Genomic DNA, 25,329 nt, shown 5'->3' with positions numbered 1-25,329 from the left:
GAAGGGTAACATCTAGAAGCAGCAGATCATCGGCTAATTTACCAACTACTGAGAGGCATGGTGAAAGAAAGTTTAAAAAATCAAACATTGTGTCGTCCCAGTTGACTCTGGTCATGCTCACATTGTAAAACAGCATTGCAGCATCTGCACATGTATTAATATGTGCCAAGCACGAAATTCGAACATTCTGCAATAAATTTACTATCATTTTAGATATCAAAATTAATTATTTTGTAACCTCTTTTGGCATTTGAAAAATATTTATAGAAGGTATGTTATTTGCAAGATTATAAAATTCTATGTATTGATCAAGGAACTGGGAGCATGAAAGTCGAAATATCAATTTTATTAAAACATCAAGCTCGCCAGTTGAACGCTCATTCACCCTAACTTCTACCGGATGCAGAGCCGAGCAACAAGAATTTTCCACTCGGCTCTGCACAGTCAGCAAGGCAACGGCCCTCGCTAGTGGTGAGTGCACCTCCACTGTAAATTTCCAGCTGCACCAAGGGATACCCAAGATGAACAGTTGGAGGTGTAAAGTCCACCAAGTCACGGTGAAATTCCGAAGTATAGAAACCCCTGGAGATGGTAAAGCTCTCTCTCTATTGCTCCACATCTTCATCAACTCAATCGACGAGACCACTCCTAGAGATCACAACATTACGAGGTGGCAACAAGCGTGCAGTAAGAGTAGCAATTCGGACTACGAAGAGCGAGAAGCCAAAGCCATCCCGAGTCCAGAGAATCAGTGCTCCGACAACTAGACCGCCAAATCTCCAGCTGCCTCGTGTTGCCCACAACATCTAGGCCAGCGGTCTCTCCAACGTCTCCCACTATCTCCAGGCAACCTGTCTCCATCCAACCGTCGGCGATGCCAGGAACCGAGGGCCACAATATCAAGTGAGGGGGTGAGTAGCGTTCAATGACTTAGGCTCCCAACAATCCTTCATCTGCACCATTCAGGGTAGAGGTGGTTCAGCGAGACCCAAACTAAAACCTAACTTATTTAACTGAGATACATCCTGGCGTGAGTCGATCCTGTACCATACCCGATGTCACGCTACAGTATATACTGTAAATGTCTAAATTACATGATGTAATTATGCAAAACCATAGATACATGTAAATATCAGCAAAGTTACCTTCGCATTTTGTTAACAACTTTTCTGTATGTCAAGGGACCAAACTGTTAACTTTTCGGCCTATTTTATCCAGTTGCCGTAAGGCTAATATCACAGATTAACCCTGTAGAGAGGACTGCTCTTACCTTCAGGTAGAATTGGCATTAACCTTGGTCAGTTCCTCACAAACCTATGCCTTCTTGATGATTCCTGCTAAACTAACAAACCGTAGATTAATCTTGGAAGAGTTGCCCATTACAGCTTTGCAAGCAGATCTGCATCAATCAACTCGATTCAGGATTGTCAGTGATTAAGTTTTATTATAATTGTGCAAAAGGATAATAAATACGACTTCATTGGAAGAAATTTCCATAACCTTTCATTTCAAGCTAAAGAAAGGTATAATTCCGACATCACTAACCAATCAGGGCCTGATCATCTGTTACCCTGTTAACCTAACTGAGAAGTCCGATTTGGGGTAACCCAGCTGTGACCAGTCACAGGCCCTAGAGGATCAGTGAAGGTGCGTGTCAACATTCAGTCATTGTTCTCCGTCCATTGGCCAGGTTCTTCATTGGAACCTCCAGACTTTTGAATCTTGAATCACGTAATTTTATGTAATCTATCAGCTGATTTCTTCTTTCCAAAAGCCTTTTCCCATGAACCATTGCTTTTAGCTTGTCCTTTAGAAGGTGGCTCCTTCCTAGCCAGTGTCCCACCTAATTTATTTTTCTTTTCTTGATCACTTCCAGTATTCCTGTAGTTTCACCAACTCTTTCAAACACAATTTTTTTCTTACTTTCTCTGCCCATTTCATGTTTTCCATTATTCACCATATCCTTGTTTCTAAAGCTTCTAGCTGCTTTTTCTTACTCCTTCTTAGCATCCAGGTTAATGTGCCATACAATGGTACACTCCACACCGAGTACTTCATCAATCTCTTTGTTACTTCTTTGTTCAAAGATCCATAAAACATACTTCTTCTATCAGACCTAAAGCTTTCCATCACCATTGCTAATCTCACTTTGACTTCCTGATTGCAGCTCCTGTCACTACTTATGATACATCCCAGGTATATGAAGCTATCGATTTGTTCAATTCCTTTGCATCAAATTCTCACATTAATTTTATTTGGTTTCTTCCTAGTGACCATTGCCTTTATCTTGATCATAGTTCCCAAACCACATCCAGTGGATAGTTAAGTTCATGCAGGCGAAGTGTGTTCAGAAAAAAGGAAAATTCTCCAGTAGCATGCCAACTGGTGCAGAGAGCATGTTGTGTTTACTGAGTGCACCTAGCAGCAAGTTTTGATATAGAATTGCTATTTTCTCCATTCCACTGTGAGCATTGATAGTGAAGTTAAATCTGCAGAAAGCTGTTTGTCCAATTAGTGATAAAATGACATTGAAAGAACTTGAACAATATGTGTGTGAATTGTGCTGCAAACTTGGTGAATGCAGTGCTACAAATGGTTGTAGCATTTTAAAGAGTGTAGAAGTTTGGTTTGTGAAGATCAAAGGCCAGGATGACCTTCAACATCAACAGATGACTGACATATCAATGGACCATATTAGTATGATGTCACACTGAAATCTTGAGCTCAAACATGCATCTCACATGGTTTTAATAGTATTCAGTTTTCCATTGCAAGGAGTAACTTTAAGAATTCTGACAGCAGATATTAAACAAAATTGTGATGAGTATCGTACATCAATGTAAAGATGAGATTTCGGAGAATATGTCATTTTAATGGTGCCCACGAACCACAGAAACATATAGAGGACATTAAATAAAATAAAAAACTTTACATTTTTGTCATTGGTGTTTCGTTTTGGCAGCACAATCGTTCAAAAAAGCCCATTTTGCTGCCTGAATGCTGGCAACCCAACACAACATTTAATCGCATTTCTGACATAATTTCCTGCGGTGAAGCAGTGTGTGACAGTGTTGCAAGGAACACACAAATTTTATGAAAAATGGCAAACTACCATTCACATTATGTGCAGTGAAAGAAAGCGAGGAACATGCCCAGTAGACCAACAGGAAGTGAGTGAACAATCGATACAAAAAATAGTCGAAAAAAAAAAAACAGATTCAAAAGGAAGTTTAATATCAGATTTTGTTTCTTAGCCTACATGTCAAATATTTGCAAATCTCATTGCAAGGTTGATATCTATAGGTTAGTCTATTAACTTGTCCTGATACAGTTGTTGTGTGAATGTTGTCCTTATAATAGAAGCATCCGAGGTTCACATTGTTACATTATGGCTAAAACACGTACCACAATAGTAACTGATTAATCACGGCTGTGAGTGTTCTGCACTGTTAGAAAGTATAAACTTTAATGTAGGCCGACACAGTGCAAGAAACCGAAAATTATTCTACATGGAGAGGTCAAGGGTCGACATGCATAGGTTTTCACCTGCAGTGTGCATGCAGGACACGGTGAATGAACTATTAAAAACTTTAGACTTTGATATGTTCACAGACTCACGTAGTGTGCTGAAAAAAAAAGATAATCACAACAATAAGTTCATAAATTGATGTAAATATTGTGTACATAGACGTTCATACTTTCATGTATTCTTTTTTTTCTCTTCTATCTTGTCATTTATTCACAGTGTATTATGTTCAACATAATTGGGAAATGTATCCTGTGCTGAACAAATAAATAATAATAATAATAAATCAGCAGCAAATATACTGCCATGTTCACAGTTACCAACCATTACGTGTGTGTCCTGTGCGTAGATAATCACAGGAATGTGACAGTCGTCGGAGAGCTTGTTTTACTACTACTTATATCCCCCTCTATTTTGAACCATTACATTCCAGTTGTGTTATTTACATTTAGAATTTTGAGTGCTTTCATTTTTTATTTTATCCTTCTGATACTGGTTGTCTGTGATAGAACCAACCAGCATCAGGAGGACAAATGGATAGACTAATCTGTAGATGTCAACTTGGCAACAAGATTTAAAATCTTTGACATGTAGGCTGAGATAAAATCCGATATTGCCACTTCCTTTTGAATACGTTGTTTATATACCATTGGTCCCATTGTTGGTTCACTTCCTGTTGGGCTACTGAACACGTTTCCTCATTTTGTTTTATGGTACATAATGTAGCTGATTGTAGCTATATCATTTTTCACAAAATATGTGTGTTCCTTGCAACCCTGGCACACACATCTTCATGACAGAAAATTTCTTCACAAATGTGATCAAATGCTGGGTTGGGTTGCCAGCATTCAGGTGGCAAAAGAGTCTTTTTTGAACAAATGTAGCGCTGAAACCACGCACCAACGATAAAAATGTTACTGAGAAAAGATGTTTGTTTTGATCTCCTCGGTATGTTTCTGTGATCATTAAAATGATACCCTGTATAACAGGTACCTTAGGGAGAAGAATGTAAAGAATAAATGGAGTAGGAAATCGAGTAATGCGAATGCTCCTAGCAGCATCCGATCTGGAATTGCAGCCAATGGGCAACGATGTGAGGATGCTAAACTCCCAGAATTCATATTGGCTGCATCACTGAAGATGAGCTTCGGCTATGTTTGGGCATGTTTGGAAATGGAAACTAGCCTGATTTTCTTTAAAAATGCATGATTTCCTTACTCCAGTTATTCTTTACCTTATGCTCTGTAAGATATGTATAATATATCAACGTATTCTCCGAAATTTCATCACAATTTTGTTTCATAACTACTGTCACAATTCTTAAAACTACACCTTGCAATGGAAATTCCAATGTTGAAGTATACGACCAAACCACGTGACAACCTTGTTTTCACCCAAATCGTGCCAAGTCGTCTGCTGTGACATCACCACTGGTATGGTCCATAGAGTTCATGCTATGATTTATGGAAATTATCCTTTAAATGCCCAAGATGCTGATGAAGTGGACATCAGCATAGGATCGCGTCATCAAATTTTGACTGATTTGTGCTCTGTTTGTTGACTGACTATAAGAAAGAAAACCATGTTGAAATCAGTCAGTTACTGATTGTCAGTGAGACATGGATTTGAATGGTCACAGTGGGTGGGAAAAGGGTCTCCTCAACCTAAAAAAACACAAATGAGTCAATCACAGACCAAGGTGATGCTGGTTGTGTTTTTTGATTGGAAAGGAATTGTCAATCATGAATTTATACCACATGGTTAGATGGTAATCAAACAACTGTACCAGTAAGTTTTAGCTCTTTTTGAGGGTTGCTGGTCACAGAATGTTCTGTAACTTTGATTGTTTCTAAACGTTCACCTTTTAATTGATTCCCAAAGTTCCCCTTACTTTCATTATTATAATTCCACATATTATAGCTATCAGTCCAGGTGCATTACCTAGAATACATGTTTTATGGTATAAGAATCAAAAGTGACTCAAATAAGGTATGTACATTCAATAGAAAGTTTCATAACTATCCAATAACTTCCTTTCTCATTATGCTTTCAGGATATGCTGGTCGCACAGAGCTTCCGGACAATTTGAAATCCATGTTCAGGCCAATATCTATGGTTACTCCCGACAGTGCCTTAATTGCTGAAATTACCCTCTTTGGCGAGGGATTCCGTGATACACGTGCATTAGCTAAAAAGGTTAGCTCATTTAATCTCCAGTACTTGTAATAATTATAATCCTTAATTGCATGTTCCATGAAGTCTTGTGTGTTTGGGTTGACATCAGTACTGCAGTGACAGTAGCATTGGTGGGCCACAGGATGGCTTTTAAAGATTGAGGTGGGCCACATTCCCAACAAAAATATATGTTGTTATTAAAAGATCCAAAGAAAGACGTTTCAATATTGGAGTAAAAATATATGTAGACAACATTCAAATACTTCATCCAAAATGTTTTAAATTTTAGGTTCAGTTACAGTAATAATTAAGAAAAGTATACAGGTTTAAATGTAAATGGAATTAAATAGAATCCACTTAAGTATCACTTGTGAAAAGTGTTCTACAAAGATCTTAGTTTCCAAACCTAGGGTTCCATTATCTAATATGCATAATTTTGTGTCTGAATCAGTGTGTAAAGTAAAAATGCTAGGAACTTACACATTTGATGGAAAAACCTTCATTCAGAAAATAATTTTGTATGCATTATATTATAAAGTAAAAGAAAAAGTGCATAAAATTGTTAAACCAAAATTGACACTGAAGAATCACTTTACATATATTCTTTATATGCCCTCTTGCTTTTTATGAATGACCCACATGTAAGGTAAAGTTCCCCATGCATGTAGCACTGTTCCACTGACATATAGGGGATATGGGGGATAGGGTCCCACACATTCTTGATCTCTGCCATTTTGGAGGTGATGTGATCAGCACCACATTCTGGCTACCTTTGAGCCCCCAGTGTTGCCCCCAGGTACCTATTCATAGTGCAGTTGGAAAGCAAAAAAATGGAAGTATATTTCACTTCCGGCTGAGAACGTGCCCTTTGGTACTTCATTAATTCCCGAACCTAAAACCCCCCAGACTCCAAGTTTTTAAGCCCTCGTATGTGTGTAATGGCATCTTCAAAATGGCGGCCACGACGAAGAATCTAAGCCTGAAACCTGAGCAGTTATGTATCATTCTTGACATCTTATTTTCACCTAATTTGCAGTTTATAACTGTATTATGATAATAAGAAATTAAAAAGACCAACTATATCAAATAATATTAGATATGGCAGCCGCAAAAAGTCTAAAAATAACCCTTTCAGCTATTTGATCATGTTTTGGATCAAACCTTATGTTTTGGATGTGCCACAACTCAACGGTAGCATCCAAAATATGTGTCGAACTAAGCCCATGAAATAATAATAGTTCAATTTTTGACAATCTGTATATGTACAGGGTCTTTTGAAAGTCTTTACATCATACGACAACTGCTTTATTAGTGCAGATGGCGAAAGAGTGAAAAGTTGTTGGCAATATGAGGTTTTCAATATAATGTGTTTGAATTGTCAACGTAGCATGCACCGTTGAGGCTGTTCGCTGGTACGAGCCTCAATGAGAACAGACATTGCCTTGTTACCAGATGCCTTGTCCTTAAGGGGGCATTTACGTTATCACAACACTGTACTGTACTCAGTAAATTGAGAATAATGACGCAAAATTAGAGGCAAAGTAAGAAGCGCCCGAGTGTGTGTGTACAGAAACACACATGCGCATATGCAAGCACACAACTACAAAACCTGTAATTGTGGCTAATGTTATCTGAAATAGAGGTTGTTCATTAGGGTGTAGTGATATGAACAAAGTATAACATTTCGAAACGAAAGGGATCTTAATTGTTTTCCCCTTCTAATCAGGATAGATCACCACTAAAATATATTTGCTCTTAGACAACATCTTCTGTTGGGGCAAACCGGAAATGTCAACAATAATGATGATTAAGAATGTAACGGTTCGCGCAGACTTAGCCTTCGGTGCCCTAGGTTCGCCGTATCAAGTAAGTTGTGCATCTCAATGAATAAGGAAAGACATCTGGTGCTGTTTATCAAAAAAAAAGGAAGCAGTGAAGTGGACCAAAACCAGCAGAAAAAAAAATATTGAAAATGTAATGATTCTTGTGTTACGGGTTGCAATCTTCCGTCATCACGCTGCTTCTCCTCCAGACGTCTCTGGCACACACCCAAGGAGCCAGTGGCACGCCTGAAGGGCGTCGATATTCATATCTAATATTTAGTCCCATTTTTGGAGATACTCTGGACAACTTGGGACCTTAACCTTGCTTGTTACGCTATCTTTCCTTGTTCCACATCTTGCTTCTCTGAACTACCTTTGAGATGTCCTCCACCGTCACTCTTTGGTGGTCCTATAGGGCTGCTGTCATGACGGCTACTGTGGCTATGTTGCTGGTGCACACTTGCGCGCATGCTTCTTACTTTGCCTCTAATTTTGCATCATCATTCTCAATTTACCAAGTACAGTACGGTGTTGCGATAATGTAAATGTATCTGGCAACAAGGCAATGTCAGTTCTCATTGAGGCTCGTACCAGCGAACAGCCTCAACGGTGCATGCTACGTTGAAAATTCAAACACATTATATTGAAAACATCATATCGCCAACAACTTTCCCCTCTTTCCATTTTTCGCCATCTGCACTATTAACGCAGTTGTCGTATGGTGTCAAGACTTTCAAAACACCCTGTACATATACAGATTGTCAAAAATTGAACTATTATTATTATTATTTCATGGGCTTAGTTCACACATATTTTGGATGCTACCATTGAGTTCTGGCACATCCAAAACATGATCAAATGGCTGAAAGGGTTATTTTTAGACTTTTTGCGGCCGCCATATCTAATATTATTTGATATAGTTGGTCTTTTTAATTTCTTATTATCATAATATAGTTATAAACTGCAAATTAGGTGAAAATAAGATGTCATGAATGAAAAATAACTGCAATAAACTAACGGGTTTCAGGTTTAGATTCTTCGTCGTGATTGCCATTTTGAAGACGCATTACAAACGTGGGCTTAAAAACTTGGGGTCTGGATCATTTTAGGTTCGGGAATTAATGTAGTATCCGCACCCCTAAGGGCACGTTCTTAACTGGAAGTGAAATATTTTCCGGCATTCCGACCCCACTATGAGACCCACATGTAATGCTAGCAAAATTGTTATCTTGGAAAGTGAAAAATTTGCAACCCACAACATAACTTTACACAGGAAAACTTCACAACTACAGAATATTCCTTATATCAATGATCAGACTTAAAAACACATTGAGAGATTTCCTGAATTATTTGAGTAATTACAACATGCATTTTGTTCTGCAGTTCGCATTATGATGTAAAATTCGAGTATGTGCCATATAATTCATTTTATGCTATAACAGTCACTTTTAATAAATTTGTCCCATGAAATGATTTTCTTAATACTTCACAAAATTAGGATCACAATTTTATCATGTCTGTACCTGTATGTTATGTAAGTATTTAATATCTGTATAATCATTTAGTGTTTGTTTTGCAGGTTTACACATTGTACTCTCTTGCCATGCAACAACTAAGCAAACAAGATCATTATGACTTTGGTTTGAGAGGAATGGTTGCTTTGCTAAGGTATGCTGGGAAGAAGAGAAGACAGTGCCCTGATATTTCAGATGAAGAGGTAGCTATTTACTACTGACACTTAGAAGGAAATGTTTGTATTAACACAGTTTTAAAGATTATTAAAGTGCATTTTATATTCAGTTCATTTTACTGATTGAATTTTGATGTTTGACTCACATCACATTTGCAATACAAGCTTGGAAATATGAATTCACATTGCAGGGATAGAAAATGGTCACTAAAGTAAGTGAAAGTCCTTTTTTTTTATGCTGGTCTGTAATTTGTCAGCTTTTTAAAAAAATGTTCAGCAATTTTTTTTTTTTTTTTGTTTGCGTGACTGCAGTCAGTGACGTGCAATGAGGAGTAGCGAGTCTAGCAGAGATAGATCAATCAATCTCAAATCTCTAATTATTTTCAAATCACAATATTTATTGTGTTCTTGAAGCCACAGTTCATGTGCAACACTTTTTTTCACGCACTTCTTGTCCCTCGGTGCGTTCAGCGGCCTAGCTTGCTCTTTCTCCACCTCACAGTTCCAGGTAGAAACGGGTTTTCGAAGGGAAAGGGAAGATTTCTGCCTCTACCTCCCTTGCCCCCTCGCCCCCGCTCCAAAGGTTGAAAGTCCGTGCTTTCAGGTCCTCCAGTCTATCTCCTATAGGACAGATAGGGGATTGGATTCCCTTCGCTTCCTCTGTAAATCCTCTAAAGAACTAAGTGGAAATTTTTCTGCAGTACTTCTGTCCTCTGTATTTACACTACTTTTTACACATTGTACAATATGTATGTATAATATGGGGTGTGCTTTTATCATTTATGCAATTGGAACGTCTTATGTGCAGACAAAATTTTATGCTTTTTTTAAAAAAATATGGAATATATAATAACAAATATTTGCTCACACTCTCTCTTGCTCTCGTTTTATTAGTGTTTTATTTAAATATACTAATCTCTTGGCCTCCAATAAAAATGGATAAGCTAAACAATCATAAATACGGATGTATTTATTTGGGCAAGTGAACGCGCGTTCTAATTCTTGTTGTTGGTTTGATTTATTTTACTTCGCTTTTCTGCCACATTTGGTTATCGCGAAAATGAGGATGAGTGATGATATAATGAAATTGATGAAGGGGCCTCGCAAAGAACAATTCAGGCCGGGATTCGTGACAATCGTGCATTCTTGTTCTTATGTGTTGTACTCTGCCTGCAGTGAATAATGAGAAAATTAGAAATGAAAAATGTATCCCAGAACTCAAAAAGCCAAATGAATATCATTGAAGAAAGTAGAAAAATGGTTTGTTTAAAGTTGTGTTTTGTTACCCATCGCTTTTTCTAGCTGTATAGATTTAATCGGAATAAGTAGCTAAGAGCTTGGAAAGTCGTGAGGGACAATCATAAACAGAGAATTCTATGCTCCTGATTTCACAGTGCCCTGCAGATGCACTGGGAGGAAATTATTTGTATTTTCTTCTCTCTTCCATCGCTTTACCTAATTTCTGCCATGACGATGAACGTTAATTAAATTAAACGGTTGAAGAGTGGTTGCAAATAAACACTCATGCAAAGGCCAGGGCTCGAGCCCGGATCCTTCAGTAACGAGATCGTGAGATGGAGATATTATGGAAATCAAGCAATGCAAAATTTTTGAAAAAATGTTAATCATATATAATGATGTTATTTCAAAAATTCAATTGAAAATTACTACTCAGGAAAAATGCAGTTTGCTTTACCGATACCCACGTATCCGAATGGTTAGCACCTTCCTCTCATGTTTGTTGTCGGCCGACCTCCATGGGGGAGTGCAAGTGGTCCCAGATCTGTACCCGATGGAGGCATATAGTGGTTCGGATCCCACATTAAACTATAAGTCTAGTCTCGGTTAGCCTTTCTGTGTATAAAGTGGACTTAAAACGTTAAATCAACCATCAAATCAACCAACCGTGGGGGAGTGGTTACCACAGCATGCTACAATACCAGGAGTTCCTGGTTCGAACCCCTACCTGGACATGGGTGTTCTTTGTGTTTGTCCCTTCATTAATTTTGTCGTATCATCTTCGCGATTAACCAAATGTATAAAAAAGCGAATCAAGTCAAATCATTCATTGATTGACTGTTTGATTTGGTTTATTTTACTTCGCTTTCCGCCATATTTGGATAATCGCGAAGACGATACTATAAAATTGATGAAGGGACACACAAAGATCACCCATTGCCAAGCCGAGATTCAAACCCGGCACCTCTGGCTCAGTAGTCAAATCAAATCGTTTTTGATTTTCGAAAGTGGGTGAAACTTATGTGTACAATTTTCTGTAGTCATTCCTAACTTTGCAATTTTTCCTGTATTTGACGTTTTTTTTTTAGGAATACTGGGCCCTAAAAGGGGGGGGGGGATTATGACCCGTTGGGCATGCCACTCATTGCTACCCCAAGTGTCAACGTCACCGCACGTCACTGACTGCAGTTTGTGATTTTTTTTGTCTTCATTACTGAATTTTGATGGATACACCCTAGGCAAGCAACAATCCTGCCTAGGGTACCAAAATATCAAGCTATGAGGCTGATCGTTGCATTTCACAATGTGAAGATTAGAAAAGTACTATTAGAGTGGAAAGTTTTATTTTGTGAAGTAAACATAGTTTCTAAATCAAATTTCAGGTTTTATTCATCATTGCAACACTAATATGTCTTACTGCACCCCACTTTTGAACTCAAAATGTAGTCAGTTGTGTACTGAAATTTTGACCTTTTATTCACCATAAATCTTTTATTTTCTACTCATATAGGTCCTGCTTCTGGCCATGAAAGACATGAACGTTGCTAAACTAACATCTGATGATCTTCCTTTGTTTAATGGCATTTGCTCAGATTTGTTCCCAGGAGTTGATGCACCAGTCATTGAATATGAAGACTTGGCAGGAGCTGCAACAAAAGAACTCACAGAAAGTGGATTGCAAGTAAGTATTTGTTGTTGTTATTATTGTTAAGAATGTAGAAATTTTGGTGAATTTTAAGAAAACATTGAAAAGAAATGATAACTGAAGTACCTTTACAATTCATTTGCAAACAGATATTATAATATATATTAATGCATTACTGGACTATGATGAAAAGATGCTCTCAAGCTATCGACCAGTGAGCAACTCAATCTTTTCATCATTCGTCGCCAGGAGAGCTTTAAGACTTAGGCCAGCCGCACACCGAATCTGACACGACGTGTCATGATGCAACGCAACACGAGAAGTTACGACGCGACACAATGCAACATGACTGGACACAAAGTGACACGACGAGTCACTTTGTTTCCGACAAAACCAAACAAATATTAATTATTCTTATCAGTGTTTTTTCTGGAAAGAAAGTTTTCGGTACAAGTTAGTTATTGTGTTTTTCATAAGAACTGCTTTAAATATTGTGGTATATAATGTTAAATGATCATTAGACCTCGGATTTTAGGAATTTAACCTATTTTTTTCCTTTGCAGGTGAGTGAGAAATACAAAGTTACATCAGCATTTCATTAAAAACTGCAACAACTGATGCCTAAAATAACCTATTTTGCTTGTTAGAACCTATTTTAGGTTTTTGTGCCCAAATCAAACCTTTTCTTAGGTTTTTGTATATTTTTTAAGGTTTTATATTATTGTTACATCACAGAGGTATCGTAACGAAAAAATTCAATGACTAACTTGTTTGAAACATACTCTAGAGAGCGAAATTGCTAATGATGCAAGTACTAACTTTACAACAATTAGTGGATCATTTTGAAAATGATGCATAGAAATGAAAATTTGGTTAGAAAATTAATATTTTTGATGGTTATATATCTATTAAAATTTCTCACGGTCCCTTTGAAATTTTGTTTTTAACAATTGTATCTAATTAGTATTTTTCAGGAACTATGAACCATTTTAAGTTTTTTGGAACCTACTTAAGGATTCGTTTAGTCTAATTTAATATTTTTAGAACCTATTTTAGAATTTTTAGAACCTACTTTAGAATTTTTAGAACGTATTTCAGGATTTTTAGAACCTATTTTAGGAACCTAAGAGTACATTTTTTAGATCCTAAAAATCCGAGGTCTAATGATCATGCATACATGTACTCACACACACTTCTTTTGTTAAAATAAAATTCTTTTAGTTTCATTCTCACATATAAATACAACATGCTGTTGCATACCGCCTGAAAAAGCATTGATTTTTATTATTATTGCATCTAAATTAAATGTATAAACACAAGATCTATCACATCTGTTATTTCAGGAAATTAGGTTCTCATTTACATCTTAAACGAATAGCACTCACCGCAATATATTATTTTTTCCTACATTTCCACCGACAAGAGACAAATTTAGTTTTTATCCCTTTCATCTATTCTTTACAAGAATTAATGTAACGTAGAATGGACTTTTGTATGGTGCATTAAATAAATAAAATGGATGTCCAATGTCGCAGCAGAACTGAGTTTTGCCAGAATGGAGTTCCGGTGCATTCCAGCTCACTTTAAACGCTGCTTCCATCCAAAAAAGGAAAAGTTTAATTCGCATACTGCAACCACATAGGTATTTGAGGAATAAATATCAAACTGGCCTGAACATCGTTTTCTTGTACAATTTATGAAATGTTTTGTACATTACAAGATAATTTCTAATAAGCCGATTTCTTTCACGTAATGTAGCTGTAATGTAATTCATCTCCTGTTCCACCTCATTCCATAGCACATCAATTTTGTCCTTATTCTTGTACCCTTAACCTTGATCGCACTGTTAAACTTACATATATATGTGCTGCCAAACAATACAGTGATGAGTCACACAGGTGGTGTGCTGAGAAGAAAGGATTTGCGCATGCGCAAAACGTTTTGTTGCATTGTGCTCCTCTGAGACCAAATTTCCGAGACCTTCACTGTTTTGTTGCAAGCTGTCGCATTGTGACTCAAGGTGACTCGAGTGAAATGTTTCTTCCGGTGTGCGGTGGATCATAAGAGCCCCATGTTAAACGTTCCCTTGAGTCGGTTTGCAACAAAATGACTTGTCCTGTCGGATCCGGTGTGTGGCTGGCCTTATTACTAGAGTAGTTAAGTAGTACATTAATATGATAAGTTCACTCATTGTAATCAAAAATATTATTTGAGTACTCTACCCAGTTCCTGCCATGCCTCCACTTTGTTGTTATTGTTATTATCCATTCGAAACACACAGAATTAGTTTAATTTTAATGTGAAGGGCATTCATCTTGTGAAGGTTTTAGATCTGTAATATGAGGACCAGTCAGTAAAGAATGAAAATTAATTTATTACTCGCCAATAAACATTAGGCATGGCCCAGGTGGATGTAGTCCTTTATTAGTAGTCTCCATCGAGTTGAATGCACTTGGACCAACAAGTCTGCCAATCTTGGAATACATGATGTAACCTTTGCTTTAACATGGTCTTCAGAATTATTTCATACTTCGTGATAGCTCCATTCCAGTCAAAACGTATATCTCGTAACTCCAATTTCAAGTAAGGAAACAAAGAAACAAAATGTCACACATAGTAAGGTCAGAGCTACATGGATGTTGGAGCACATATTCGATAGTTTTCTTTACCAAATATGGGGAAACAACCAGTTGGGTACAGCTGTGAGTAATTTTTTAATGATATGGTTGGTCATGCTCTTCAAAACTGTAATGTAATACTGCCTAGTAGCTGTGGTATTTGGTAAATCATTCCTTTGTAGTCAAAAAACAAAATAACTACAGTATTGTGTTTCCTACCAAAGGAATGACATTGGTCTCTTTTTTTTTTTTTTGCTGTCAGAGAGTAGGGCAATTTCCAAATGATGGTGGCTGTTTGCCTTCTGAATTATAGTGATGTATCCAACTTTCATTACTAGTAATGATAGACTTCAAGTATGCATCACTATGCTCCTCAACGAGATTCTGAAGTACTTTACACGTGCCCACTCACAGCTGCTTCTGCTCAGGTGTAAGCAACCTCAGTACCCACCTTGCACAGTCATGTACAAGTGCTTGTGAAGAATGAAGGCACTTCAACAAGAGGTGTTTACATGTGTGTCAGATCGCCAACAGTAACAGCAGCTGTGCTAATTGTTACCTCATTCACAGCTGTAGTCAGAGCACCCAGATCTCCTATCTACTGTTGATACATCACATTTCTTACTCTTTAAATCAGCCAGATGCAGTTGATTGTGGCAGAGCATCTTTCCTGTAAGCCTGGTGCAACAGTTGGTAAGCTTTTGTGGAAGATTTCTTTATATGGACACAAAATTTCAAGCTGCATACTGATTCTCCCATACCGTCTCCATCTTGAACAAGACTGCAGCCTGAAGCCAAAAATTGTTTTCTACTTAATCATCCACCATTGACAGATGCATACAGAAGTCTGTTTGAGATTTTCGACAGTGGTTCATCTACATCCATGCTAGTTGCGAATAATATTCTTACTCCCTCACACTATAGAATAGTGAGTAATGAATTTGTTCTAATTTTTTATTGACTGCCACTCGTAATGTCAGGGAAATGGTTATGGGATTGATATAGGACTTTCTGTAAAGGCTGTAACGAACCCGTCTCGTCACAATTTGTACGAGTCGCACCTCTATTTTTGTGACCTTTCTGATAAAAATATGTAATAAAAAATGTATCAATTTAAAAACAGGTTACACCTCTAATTTGGTAAACTTATTAACTTATTTTAATATTTAATGTAAGAATATACTTTTAATAGTTTATATTTCTTCCACTTGCTTATACTAGCGTCGCCGACCCAATATAAAGGCGAGAGTGGGGCTAGCAGCTCAATTTTTGACTCCGTCTGCGGACGAGAGAAGTAGGGCTCTGCCTACGGGCAAGAGAGGTAAACTCCTCCTAACAGGAGAGAGGAAAAGATATCCCACTCCACCTTCTGGTGAGAGAAATTTACTCCACTTTAGTGTGGGAGAAACCCACTCCACTTTCGGGCAAGAGAAACTCACTCTGCTTTCAGGTGAGAGATATTTAGGTAACCAGACCTTTTTCTTTCATAAAACCCTGTCATCTCGACGTTGGGGATGGTAACAGCGAAACCCTGTCTCCTCGATGTTGGGAAATTCGCTTCATAGAATCTATTCCTTCGTTTTTGGCCTGTTACTCCTACATGGAAACAAAAAGCTGTTTCCAAGGTTACACTAATCTTTCTCTTTTAGATGCTTTGTTTATAAACCCTTTGTGATTGTTTTTTAACAAGAGTACTAGGTATCATATACGAAGTTGTATGGGTGTACCTCTTCCCTTTTCTTTAAGGGTTAAAAGTTTTATAGTTCAACTACAAAAGGCCGTAACAATATAGAGAGGTCCATGTATATCTGTATCTGTGAAACTATATGTTGGATGTATAAACCTACTGTAAGGGTCTAAGTTCAGTTCTTGCTTAAGTTTGTGGTGAAATAAATCTTTATATGTTTAGTTAATTTTGAGTTGTCAATGAACTTAACTGGTCATAGCCCACTAAGTGCTCGTTTTCCCGAACCCTGAGTAAAATAGAGTCTCATGCCACAGCTGGAGAAAAAGGTTAGCATTATGGGTAGACTTGAAACACTTAGCTAACTAAGCTATTGGTCATCCCAAGGAGTGTTGCAAAGCAGGAAAACGTTGCAGATGAGTAGTTGCACCCAATATGACATGCTGTGCTGTGAAAAGCTTCATCCAGTATGACGAGTATGTTATTCTTAGCAACTTTGTTAATGGGAGATGGCTTGTAAGTGCATCTGGTAATATCATGGCAGTACGACAGGACTGGGCAGTGCTGGATCTCCCTCTCCATATTCCTGATGATGTCAGCGTATGGCAAACTAAACATTAGAGTTCTTCTTTTCTTCTTTTTGTGCAGATATCCCTTTTAAAGTGAGAATATGTATCATTAAATATGTTGATGCTGATAATGCATGTATACTTATTACCATATTTCAAATGTGGGTTTATATTCTCTTTTAACCTTTACATGTGTGGTTTGTCTGTCCTTTGAAAATTTTCATGACTGGACCAAATATATAAATGGCAAACATTTATTCCATAACTAAATTAATATATACATCTCCTTAATGAATTTGAGACTCAACTTAATTGAATTATCAGGTATAAATGTAAAATATAAGTGAAATTTAAATAATTTATTACCTATTGTTCTAATTAATTTTTTAGCATCAAACATTGCACAATTGCTGCTAAAGGATCTTTTCCTGCACTAAGTATGTACATATTGTGTCTTATCTTCTAGGCCACACCAAACGCTGTATTGAAGATTATACAGCTGTATGAAACCAAGAACTCTCGCCATTCTGTGATGATTGTGGGTGCTACAGGTTCAGGCAAGAGTGTCACATGGAAAGGCTTGCAAGGATCCTTAACAAGATTAAAACAATCAGGTTGCCCAGGTTACAATGCAGTGAAGGTATTTTCTTCCTATTTGTATTTTGTTGTACAGGTTTTACGATCTCTGGAAATGAATTTCAATTGCCTATAAAGATTGAAAATACACTCTGAACATACAGAGCTGCTGTGGTCTAGTCGGTAGGGCATCTGACTGCCATGTGGAAGACCCGGGTTCGATTCCTGGGATGGGTGATCTAATGTCGACATTTTTCCAGCCTTGTCTCTGCATAAAGTGGCTCTGGGCTCACCCAGCCTCAAATCAATGGGTACCTGGGGGGGGGGGGGGGAGATGGCCAGAGCATGGTGTTGATCACTTCACCTCCAGAGATTGGAAATGTGGGAGCTCTACCCCCACATCCCCTAAATGTGCCTAGGGCACGGTGCTGTATGACGGGGAACTTTACGTTACCACTGATCGTACTCTAATTGATGGTACTTCATTGCAGGAAGAGGCCTGCACCTCGGATTTCACTGGAGAATGCTTTTTTCTGTAGTGCAGACATTCATTTGTTCATAATTCTCCTTCAACTAGCATGCAATGTTAATTTGACATTATCCTTTGTCTGAGGCTTTTATAGTGTTACCAACACTACATTTGGAGAGGTACCTCTTCTCTTGTCTTCCAGTGAAAACATTTCTTTTTGTTGGTGGTGTGGAATCGAACCTATGATGGATCTTTGATTTTCTATTAATCCACTGTGCTAACCAATCACTAGAAGGATAATGTTCCTAGCCTAAATGGGAAAAAAAAACTCTTTGTGTTGGTTTAATCCCTAGAATAAGGCTGAGGCAGGGTCAATCATCATCTTTTTTACCTTATAACTTGGCACACACTGATGCAAAAACTTAGGCTAAGCCAGGGTAGGCTTGATAACTCGGCCAATGAAGCAATGGCATGTTATTTTAGAGACCCAGGTATGAGTCTTGGTCGAGCCTGCATTTTTAGCTTAAATTTCTATGTACTACATCGCCCGTGTGTTCCAAATTATAATTTGTTGACATCAGTCATCAGTGTTTTAAAGGCAACAGATCTCATTGTAGTGTCACTTATAGACAATTCAACACAGGCAATCAATGGTAGTGAAAAATCAGGCGAAAACTGGGCTAGCACAGTTGATATAGCAATGGCACAGTATGCAAGTGACCTGGTTTCGAATCCTGACCAAGTCTACATTTTTCGATTAAATTTCTAAGCATACTTCTTGTCTTACAATCAACTTCATGTTGGCCTTTCCCTTCATATTTAACCCACGCAGCTAGTTTCTTCGTAGACACTGAAACACTGAAATTTAACTTGGTCATATGTGTATAAGAGGAGCTGTACTTAGTATTGGAAAGGGCTGAGATGTAGCCAGTTTGATTATCAGTGCAGTTAATCTCCTGTTAACTTTATAGTACTTTAGTTATAACTGGGTTGCTTGAACTTGATACTACTGACCTTTTTCACCACTCTGTGGATATTTGACTCGTTTCCAGAGAACAGAAACAATGTTTCGTATTTGTAATGTGGAGGATCCCTATAGCTAAGTTTATATCAACCTTAAGTATTCAACCACTGAGCTTAACTGTGATGTAGTTAACTAAAATGTCAAATGAAATACCATATAGTCCCTCACTCAACCCAAGAGTCAAGGAGTCTTGTATGGTCCGAGTGTGAGACTTAAATTATGAGAAGTGACTGAAGTGCAACCATAGCTACAGATTTAAAAGGAATGCAGAATGATCCTAAAACTTTTAATGTTGCAAAATGTCATTTCAGTGAATAAGCATGATGAAAGAAATTGTTATTGACTTATGTATGTAGTGTAACTGTTTATATACCAATGAACTGCATCTGTAAAGCAGTATTATAACAGATAATATTTGGATAATAAAAACTTTCTTGCTCCTTTTGAAATCTGTGCTCTGTAGCAACTGGGGAATGAGGTTAAGTTCTCCATTTTAATCACCCCCACCCTCCAAAAATGGTCACATGTATAAATATAACCACTAAAGTGGAATTCTGATTTTATGTTTGCAACAATACTTCACACTGAATATATATTGTACGCGAAGGATGAGCAGACTAACACAATTTTAGAATTAAATTGCAAGTCCTCAGCGCTCAATTGGTTTTCATAATGTTATTATACTTACATTGCAAGAATTAACCAATGCAACTCAACTTCCAAAATATTATTTCACTTTATAACATTTGATATAAACTTATTTTCGATTTTTAACACAAGACATTTTTAAGTCAATCTTCTTACATATAACAAAAACGAATCGAAATCAACAACTTAAAACAAATATCGACATTGATACAGCGTTCTTAATCTTAATAGTTCCCTGTTAATTTTATAAACTTGTATGCAATATAAATCAAGTAAATATTAGTTATTTGTGAATGTAGAAGACAGTCACATAGTCCCCCCACTCTATAGAAAACTACTCGAGGGATCAAACATTTTATGATCACCCTGTATGTTATCTAAAATGTGCAAATCACAAGGAGTTTTCTCAAGACATAAAAAATATGGGTCAAATTATGAGGCATATATAATTCACACATACGTGAAACAATACTTAGTAGTAGCCTTGCGGAACCCAATCTTCTTGTTGGCTAAACTACTTAATATAAACAATGTACAAAATGCTGAGTCATTACAAAACTCTTCAGTACATTCATTATTGAAACATTACACATTCAATAAACAACTTGCCTCAAATTGTCATTATTTGATCCCTATATATATTTTCATTAACCTTGATTTGGTTAAACCATGCCTGATCCCTGCATAATATTTAGACATACAACAATATGCGACAAGTTTACTAGTAAACATTCTCCTCAAAGTAGCACATTTCACAACCATAGTGACTGACTTCCACATATCATTCTACAATCACAATGAGATACATTTATGCTTAAATAGAACAATGTAATTATTAAATTCAATTAACTTCGTCACAATTGCTTCCCAATAACTGATTTTTCTTCTTCTCGGAACAGTTGAACATTTTTAAATTAGAGAAATTTACCTTTCCATAATTTTCACCATGTAAAGTGCACAAAGATGCGAAATTTCCTTTAACTTCTTTTACCATAAATGGTCCAATATATAATTGAAATAACTTATGAATTTGTTTATCCAGTTTAGAACTCATTTATCGATTTCTTGCCAACACTAATTGTCCTGGTTTCAGTTTAACTGCATTGGGAGCATTCCTTATTTTCGATTTTTTCTTCTTCCTCTTTGAATTTATCTCTGCCAAATATAATTTTTCCTTCCATGGCAACTTCCGCATTTCCTCAGGCCAATTGAGTTCAGATGTTATGGAGTCTCGGATTTCTTCGTGCAAAAATAATTCATTAGGTGTAAAACCGGTTATGCTCGAACTGGAGTTATTTACTAATTTTATAACCTTATCGATCTTAAGTGACCATGTGGTGTGATCACGATGACAAAATAATCTTAGTAATCTTACAATTTCCTTATTATACCTCTCTATGGGATTAGCTTTGGGATTGTAAGACGTTGTTGTTAAATGAATTATTCCTTTTGATATCAGATACAACTTCCATTCTTTGGAAGTAAACTGGCTACCACAATCGGACAGAAGGATTTTGCACACAGGATAATGCTTGAAATAACCATCCTCAAAACGATTAACAATCTCTCTGGTAGTGGCCTTTCTCAGAGGATAAATCATAATGTATTTTGACATAATATCCACAATAGTCAACAAATATTCGTAACATTTAGATTTGGGAAGTTTTCAAATAAGATCTACTGATAGAAATTTGTGAGGCTGAGTAGATAATATATGATATTCGTCCCGAAATATTGGCTGGCTTATTGATTTAGATTTTGCACATTCCAAGCAATCTCTTAGATAATGTCGAATACTCCTTCTCATGCGTGGCCAATAGTAAACTTTCTGACACTGTGCTAAAACTTTATCATAACCAAAGTGACCTTTTAAATCATGGACTTTATGCAGCACTAAGGGAATAAGTTCCTCAGGAACAAAAATTTTACATCTTTCCTCAGGTTTTCCTCTGTAGAACAGAATATCTTCATGTGGAAAATATTTACTTGAAATTCTATGCAAGGAGTCATCCTTAAGTGAATTTATAATACGATTACAGGTCTCATCTGACTTTGTGCAGTGCACCACATATTTGAGACTTCCTCCTGTTTAAAATCTAGTATCACTTGATTTATATACAGGTATTCTCCAGGTATTTTATTATATTCACTCACTGGGAACCTGCTCAAAGTGTCTGCTATAAAATTAGAGGAACCTGACACGTGATGAAAGGTAAAATCATGGGACTGTAATTTCAGTGCCCATCTAGTTAAACGAGGGTTCAATGACTTTGCAGTTTCCAACCAGGAAAGTGACTTATGATCAGAGTAAATGTGGAAATGCCTTCCCTTAAGGTATATCGAAAATTTTTCTACTCCAAAAAGAATAGCTAAACACTCTAGTTCATGAGTACTGTAAGTCGCCTCTGTACCACGAAGTGTACGACTGGCATATTGAATGACACGTGTTTCATCACTTGCTTCTTGCCACAATACACTTCCTAATCCTTTCTGACTAGCATCAACGGATATAGAAAATTCCAAACTGAAATCAGGCTGTCGTAGGGCTGGGGCAACGACTAATGCATTCTTTAACTTAACGAAAGCTTCTTGATGTATCGGAGTCCATTCATAAATAGTATCCTTACGTAACAGGCTGTATAATGGTGTGACTATATGCGAGTAGTTAGGAATAAATCGGCTTCTCCAGTTTGCCAATCCAATGAATTTTTTCAGTTATTTCTTATTGTTTGGGACTGGAAATTGCAACAATGCTGCGTCCTTAGAATGATCCACTTTAATTTTTGTGCCAGATATTACATGTCCAAGAAACAGAATTTCTTCCTGGAAAAACTTGCACTTTGCAAACTTAATGGACATATTTGCCTTTCGAAGAACCTGCAATGTATACTCCAAATGTTTGAAATGTTCACTAGCAGTCGAACTAAAAATAAGAATATCGTCAATATATACCAACACAAAAGAACTGGTTTCCGGTCCAAAAAGGTTGTTCATGCGATCCATGAACACAGACACCGCTGATTTAATACCAAAAGGTAAATAACAGAACACATGCTGGCGCCCTCTGTATGAAAAAGCCGTATATGGATAGGAGTCTGGAGTTAGTGGTATCTGGAAATATCCACATGATAAATCAATTGAACTAAAGAATGTAGCACCATAAAAGTGTTGCAGAAGTTCAGTTATGGGTTCGACTTGAGTGAGAGGGGAAATCACATGCTGATTCAAACGACGGAAGTCTACCACTGGACGCCATTCTCCATTTGCCTTTGGAACTATGTGCAATGGATTGAGGTAAGGGGACGACATTTCCTTTATAATGCCCCAGTTCTTCCATTTATTCAATTCACTCTCCAAAGCTGTCCTTTTAGCAAAAGGAATCGGATAAATTGGAGCACGAATTGGTACATCAGTATCCAACATTATCTTGTATGGTTCAACATTAGCGGGTCTAGGCTTATTCGAAAACTGCGTTCTATATTTTAATAGCAACTCACGTAAGAGCGCTTGCTGACGTGAGGAGAGTTTACTACAATTTTGTACTGTTGATACAATTTTCTCTTCAGTTACTATGTAGATTTCTTCGGAATTTATGTTCATCGGCAAATTTTCTGCCGAAATGCACTCAACCCTTTTATCAACATGCTGATCGTTAGGCTTCAGTCGATACAAAGACTGTGTCACCTCTTGTTTTGCAGGAGATACCAATGTAACTTCTTCCTGTCTAAAATTCAGTATAGCTTTATATTGCCTAAGGAATGGTATACCTAAGATTATATCTGCATGTAATTGTTTTAACACAAACATTTCCAACGGAAAAGTCTCCGACTGTATTAAAAGGTGAAGGATTTTCCTACCAACAACTCGAAATTTTTGTTGTCCAGCAAATGGTAATAATTTTACCTGATCTATGGATTCCAATTTTGCACTTTGTACAATGGACTTGATACTGCACCATAATTCGTAACTCATTAGATTACATTGACTTCCACTGTCAATAATACATCGAATTATTAAATTACAAATGGACCCAAAAATAACAGGTTTCGTCGGTAATAGGAAATGGTACACCACTATCATCCATGGTCCAAGTGGGTTCCTCTTCGTACCATTCCAATTGGAAAAACACTGCTAGCTGGTCATTGTCTTTAAAATTATCATATACAGGAAAAATATTTGTAATTTGTGACTGAACATTTTGTGAACCATATTCTGTGTTAAAACTTGCAACACAGCCCTCTGTATTCTCACTGCGAGTAAATCGGGCTACATTTACCCACGGCGTTCGTTTGACTGTGACTCCATCACTGGTTGTATTAATTCTTTAACTTGTGTTTCTCTGGGATCAAATGAAACAGCGTTTTCATTCAATCGGCTACCTGAAATAGCATTACTGTTTAGAGAAGCGAATGATTGTTCACAGGGTTGACGACAATTACAACATAAATTTACTTCACTGATTAAACCTTGACTATTGTTCGGGGAATAAGGCAAACAAGCCACATTAGGATCTGAATTGGACCTCGTTTGTAGATAACCTTGCCTTGTATTAGAACGTCTATCATTCTGTGGTCTCGCACTGTCTCGTCGAAATTGGGTATTGTTATAACTTCTGTTATTTGCATTTAAGTCTCTTCTAAAGAACTGTTGATTGCCATAATTATTTTGATTCCTTCTTCTGAATGTAAAGTCCTGAAGCCGATCAGAATTGTCATTTACATTTTGCCCTCTATTATACGAGTTACCACCGGGTGTAGAACCAGAATTAGAATCTCTATTGTTGCGAGAGAACTGTCCATTATTTCTTTGATTAGGATTTTGCTCGCTGTTTCTTGGTTGCGTGTTAACTGTCTGAACTTTGTACCTTTGTTTATCTCTGAAATCTGACGCATTTGATTCCTTAGTAAACCTGGATGTTCTCACTTCAAAATCACTAGGCAAATCACACTTCTTACCAGATCTGGTCTTTATCAAATCCAGTCTCTTCAATAAATTAATAACGTCGTCAACCTTCGTTAGGCCAGCACCTAATATCGTCTGTGCCGTAATCGATGGAAACTGATTAATCAAAATGTCTATGACTTCTGCATCTTTAGGACGCTCTACCAAATTGTAATATGTTGAATAAGTACGAGTGGCAAACGCCTCCATGCTCATACTGCTATTTTGATCATACTTTCTGTTCCTCAATTCGGACAACTGAGCCTGCGTCAATGAGTATGAAGTGTACTGGTTCAGAAACTCATGTACAAAATGTTTGTATGTCATAAAGGAATCCACGTGCGTATTGTACCATCCCTCGGCTGGCCCTTGAAAACAATTCCGAATACATTCCAATCTCTGAACGTTTGGAATCTGAAGCAAATCCAAATGTGAAGTTAAGGTTTTAATAAACTTCCTTGGGCTAGATTTCTCTGGATTTCCAGAAAATTTAGGCAACATATTCAAGTCATTCAACCGTAGATACTTTCGTGGTTGTTCCTTAGAAGTAGATGGTTTATTTGTATCAGAATCAATGATAGTAGCGTGCCTATGGTGCTTCGTGTTATAATTAGGTTTAAATCGTTTTCCAGAAGTTGCTTGCGAATTATATATAGTTTTGTTTACTTCAGACATATCAGAGTCTATATTGCTAGATTGTGA

The 25,329-nt window shown here is 37.1% G+C and overlaps 1 protein-coding gene across 1 annotated transcript in view; it reads left to right on the top strand.

Annotated features, from left to right (window-relative positions):
- The window catches only part of kl-2 (dynein heavy chain 2, axonemal kl-2), a 373,042-nt gene that overhangs the window by 183,148 nt on the left and 164,565 nt on the right, over nt 1–25,329 (top strand). The window contains exons 40-43 of the mRNA XM_083120771.1: nt 5,580–5,722; nt 9,104–9,241; nt 11,964–12,134; nt 17,436–17,609. Of these exons, the coding sequence (XP_082976897.1) occupies nt 5,580–5,722; nt 9,104–9,241; nt 11,964–12,134; nt 17,436–17,609 (626 nt within the window). The remainder of the gene's footprint in view (nt 1–5,579; nt 5,723–9,103; nt 9,242–11,963; nt 12,135–17,435; nt 17,610–25,329) is intronic.

Source organism: Lepisma saccharinum, chromosome 4, assembly GCF_977018435.1.
Source record: "Lepisma saccharinum chromosome 4, izLepSacc3.1, whole genome shotgun sequence".
In the NCBI taxonomy this organism is placed as follows: Eukaryota; Metazoa; Arthropoda; class Insecta; order Zygentoma; family Lepismatidae; genus Lepisma; species Lepisma saccharinum.
Note: the sequence above shows the minus strand (reverse complement) of the source record. Positions and strands in the feature narration are given on the sequence as shown.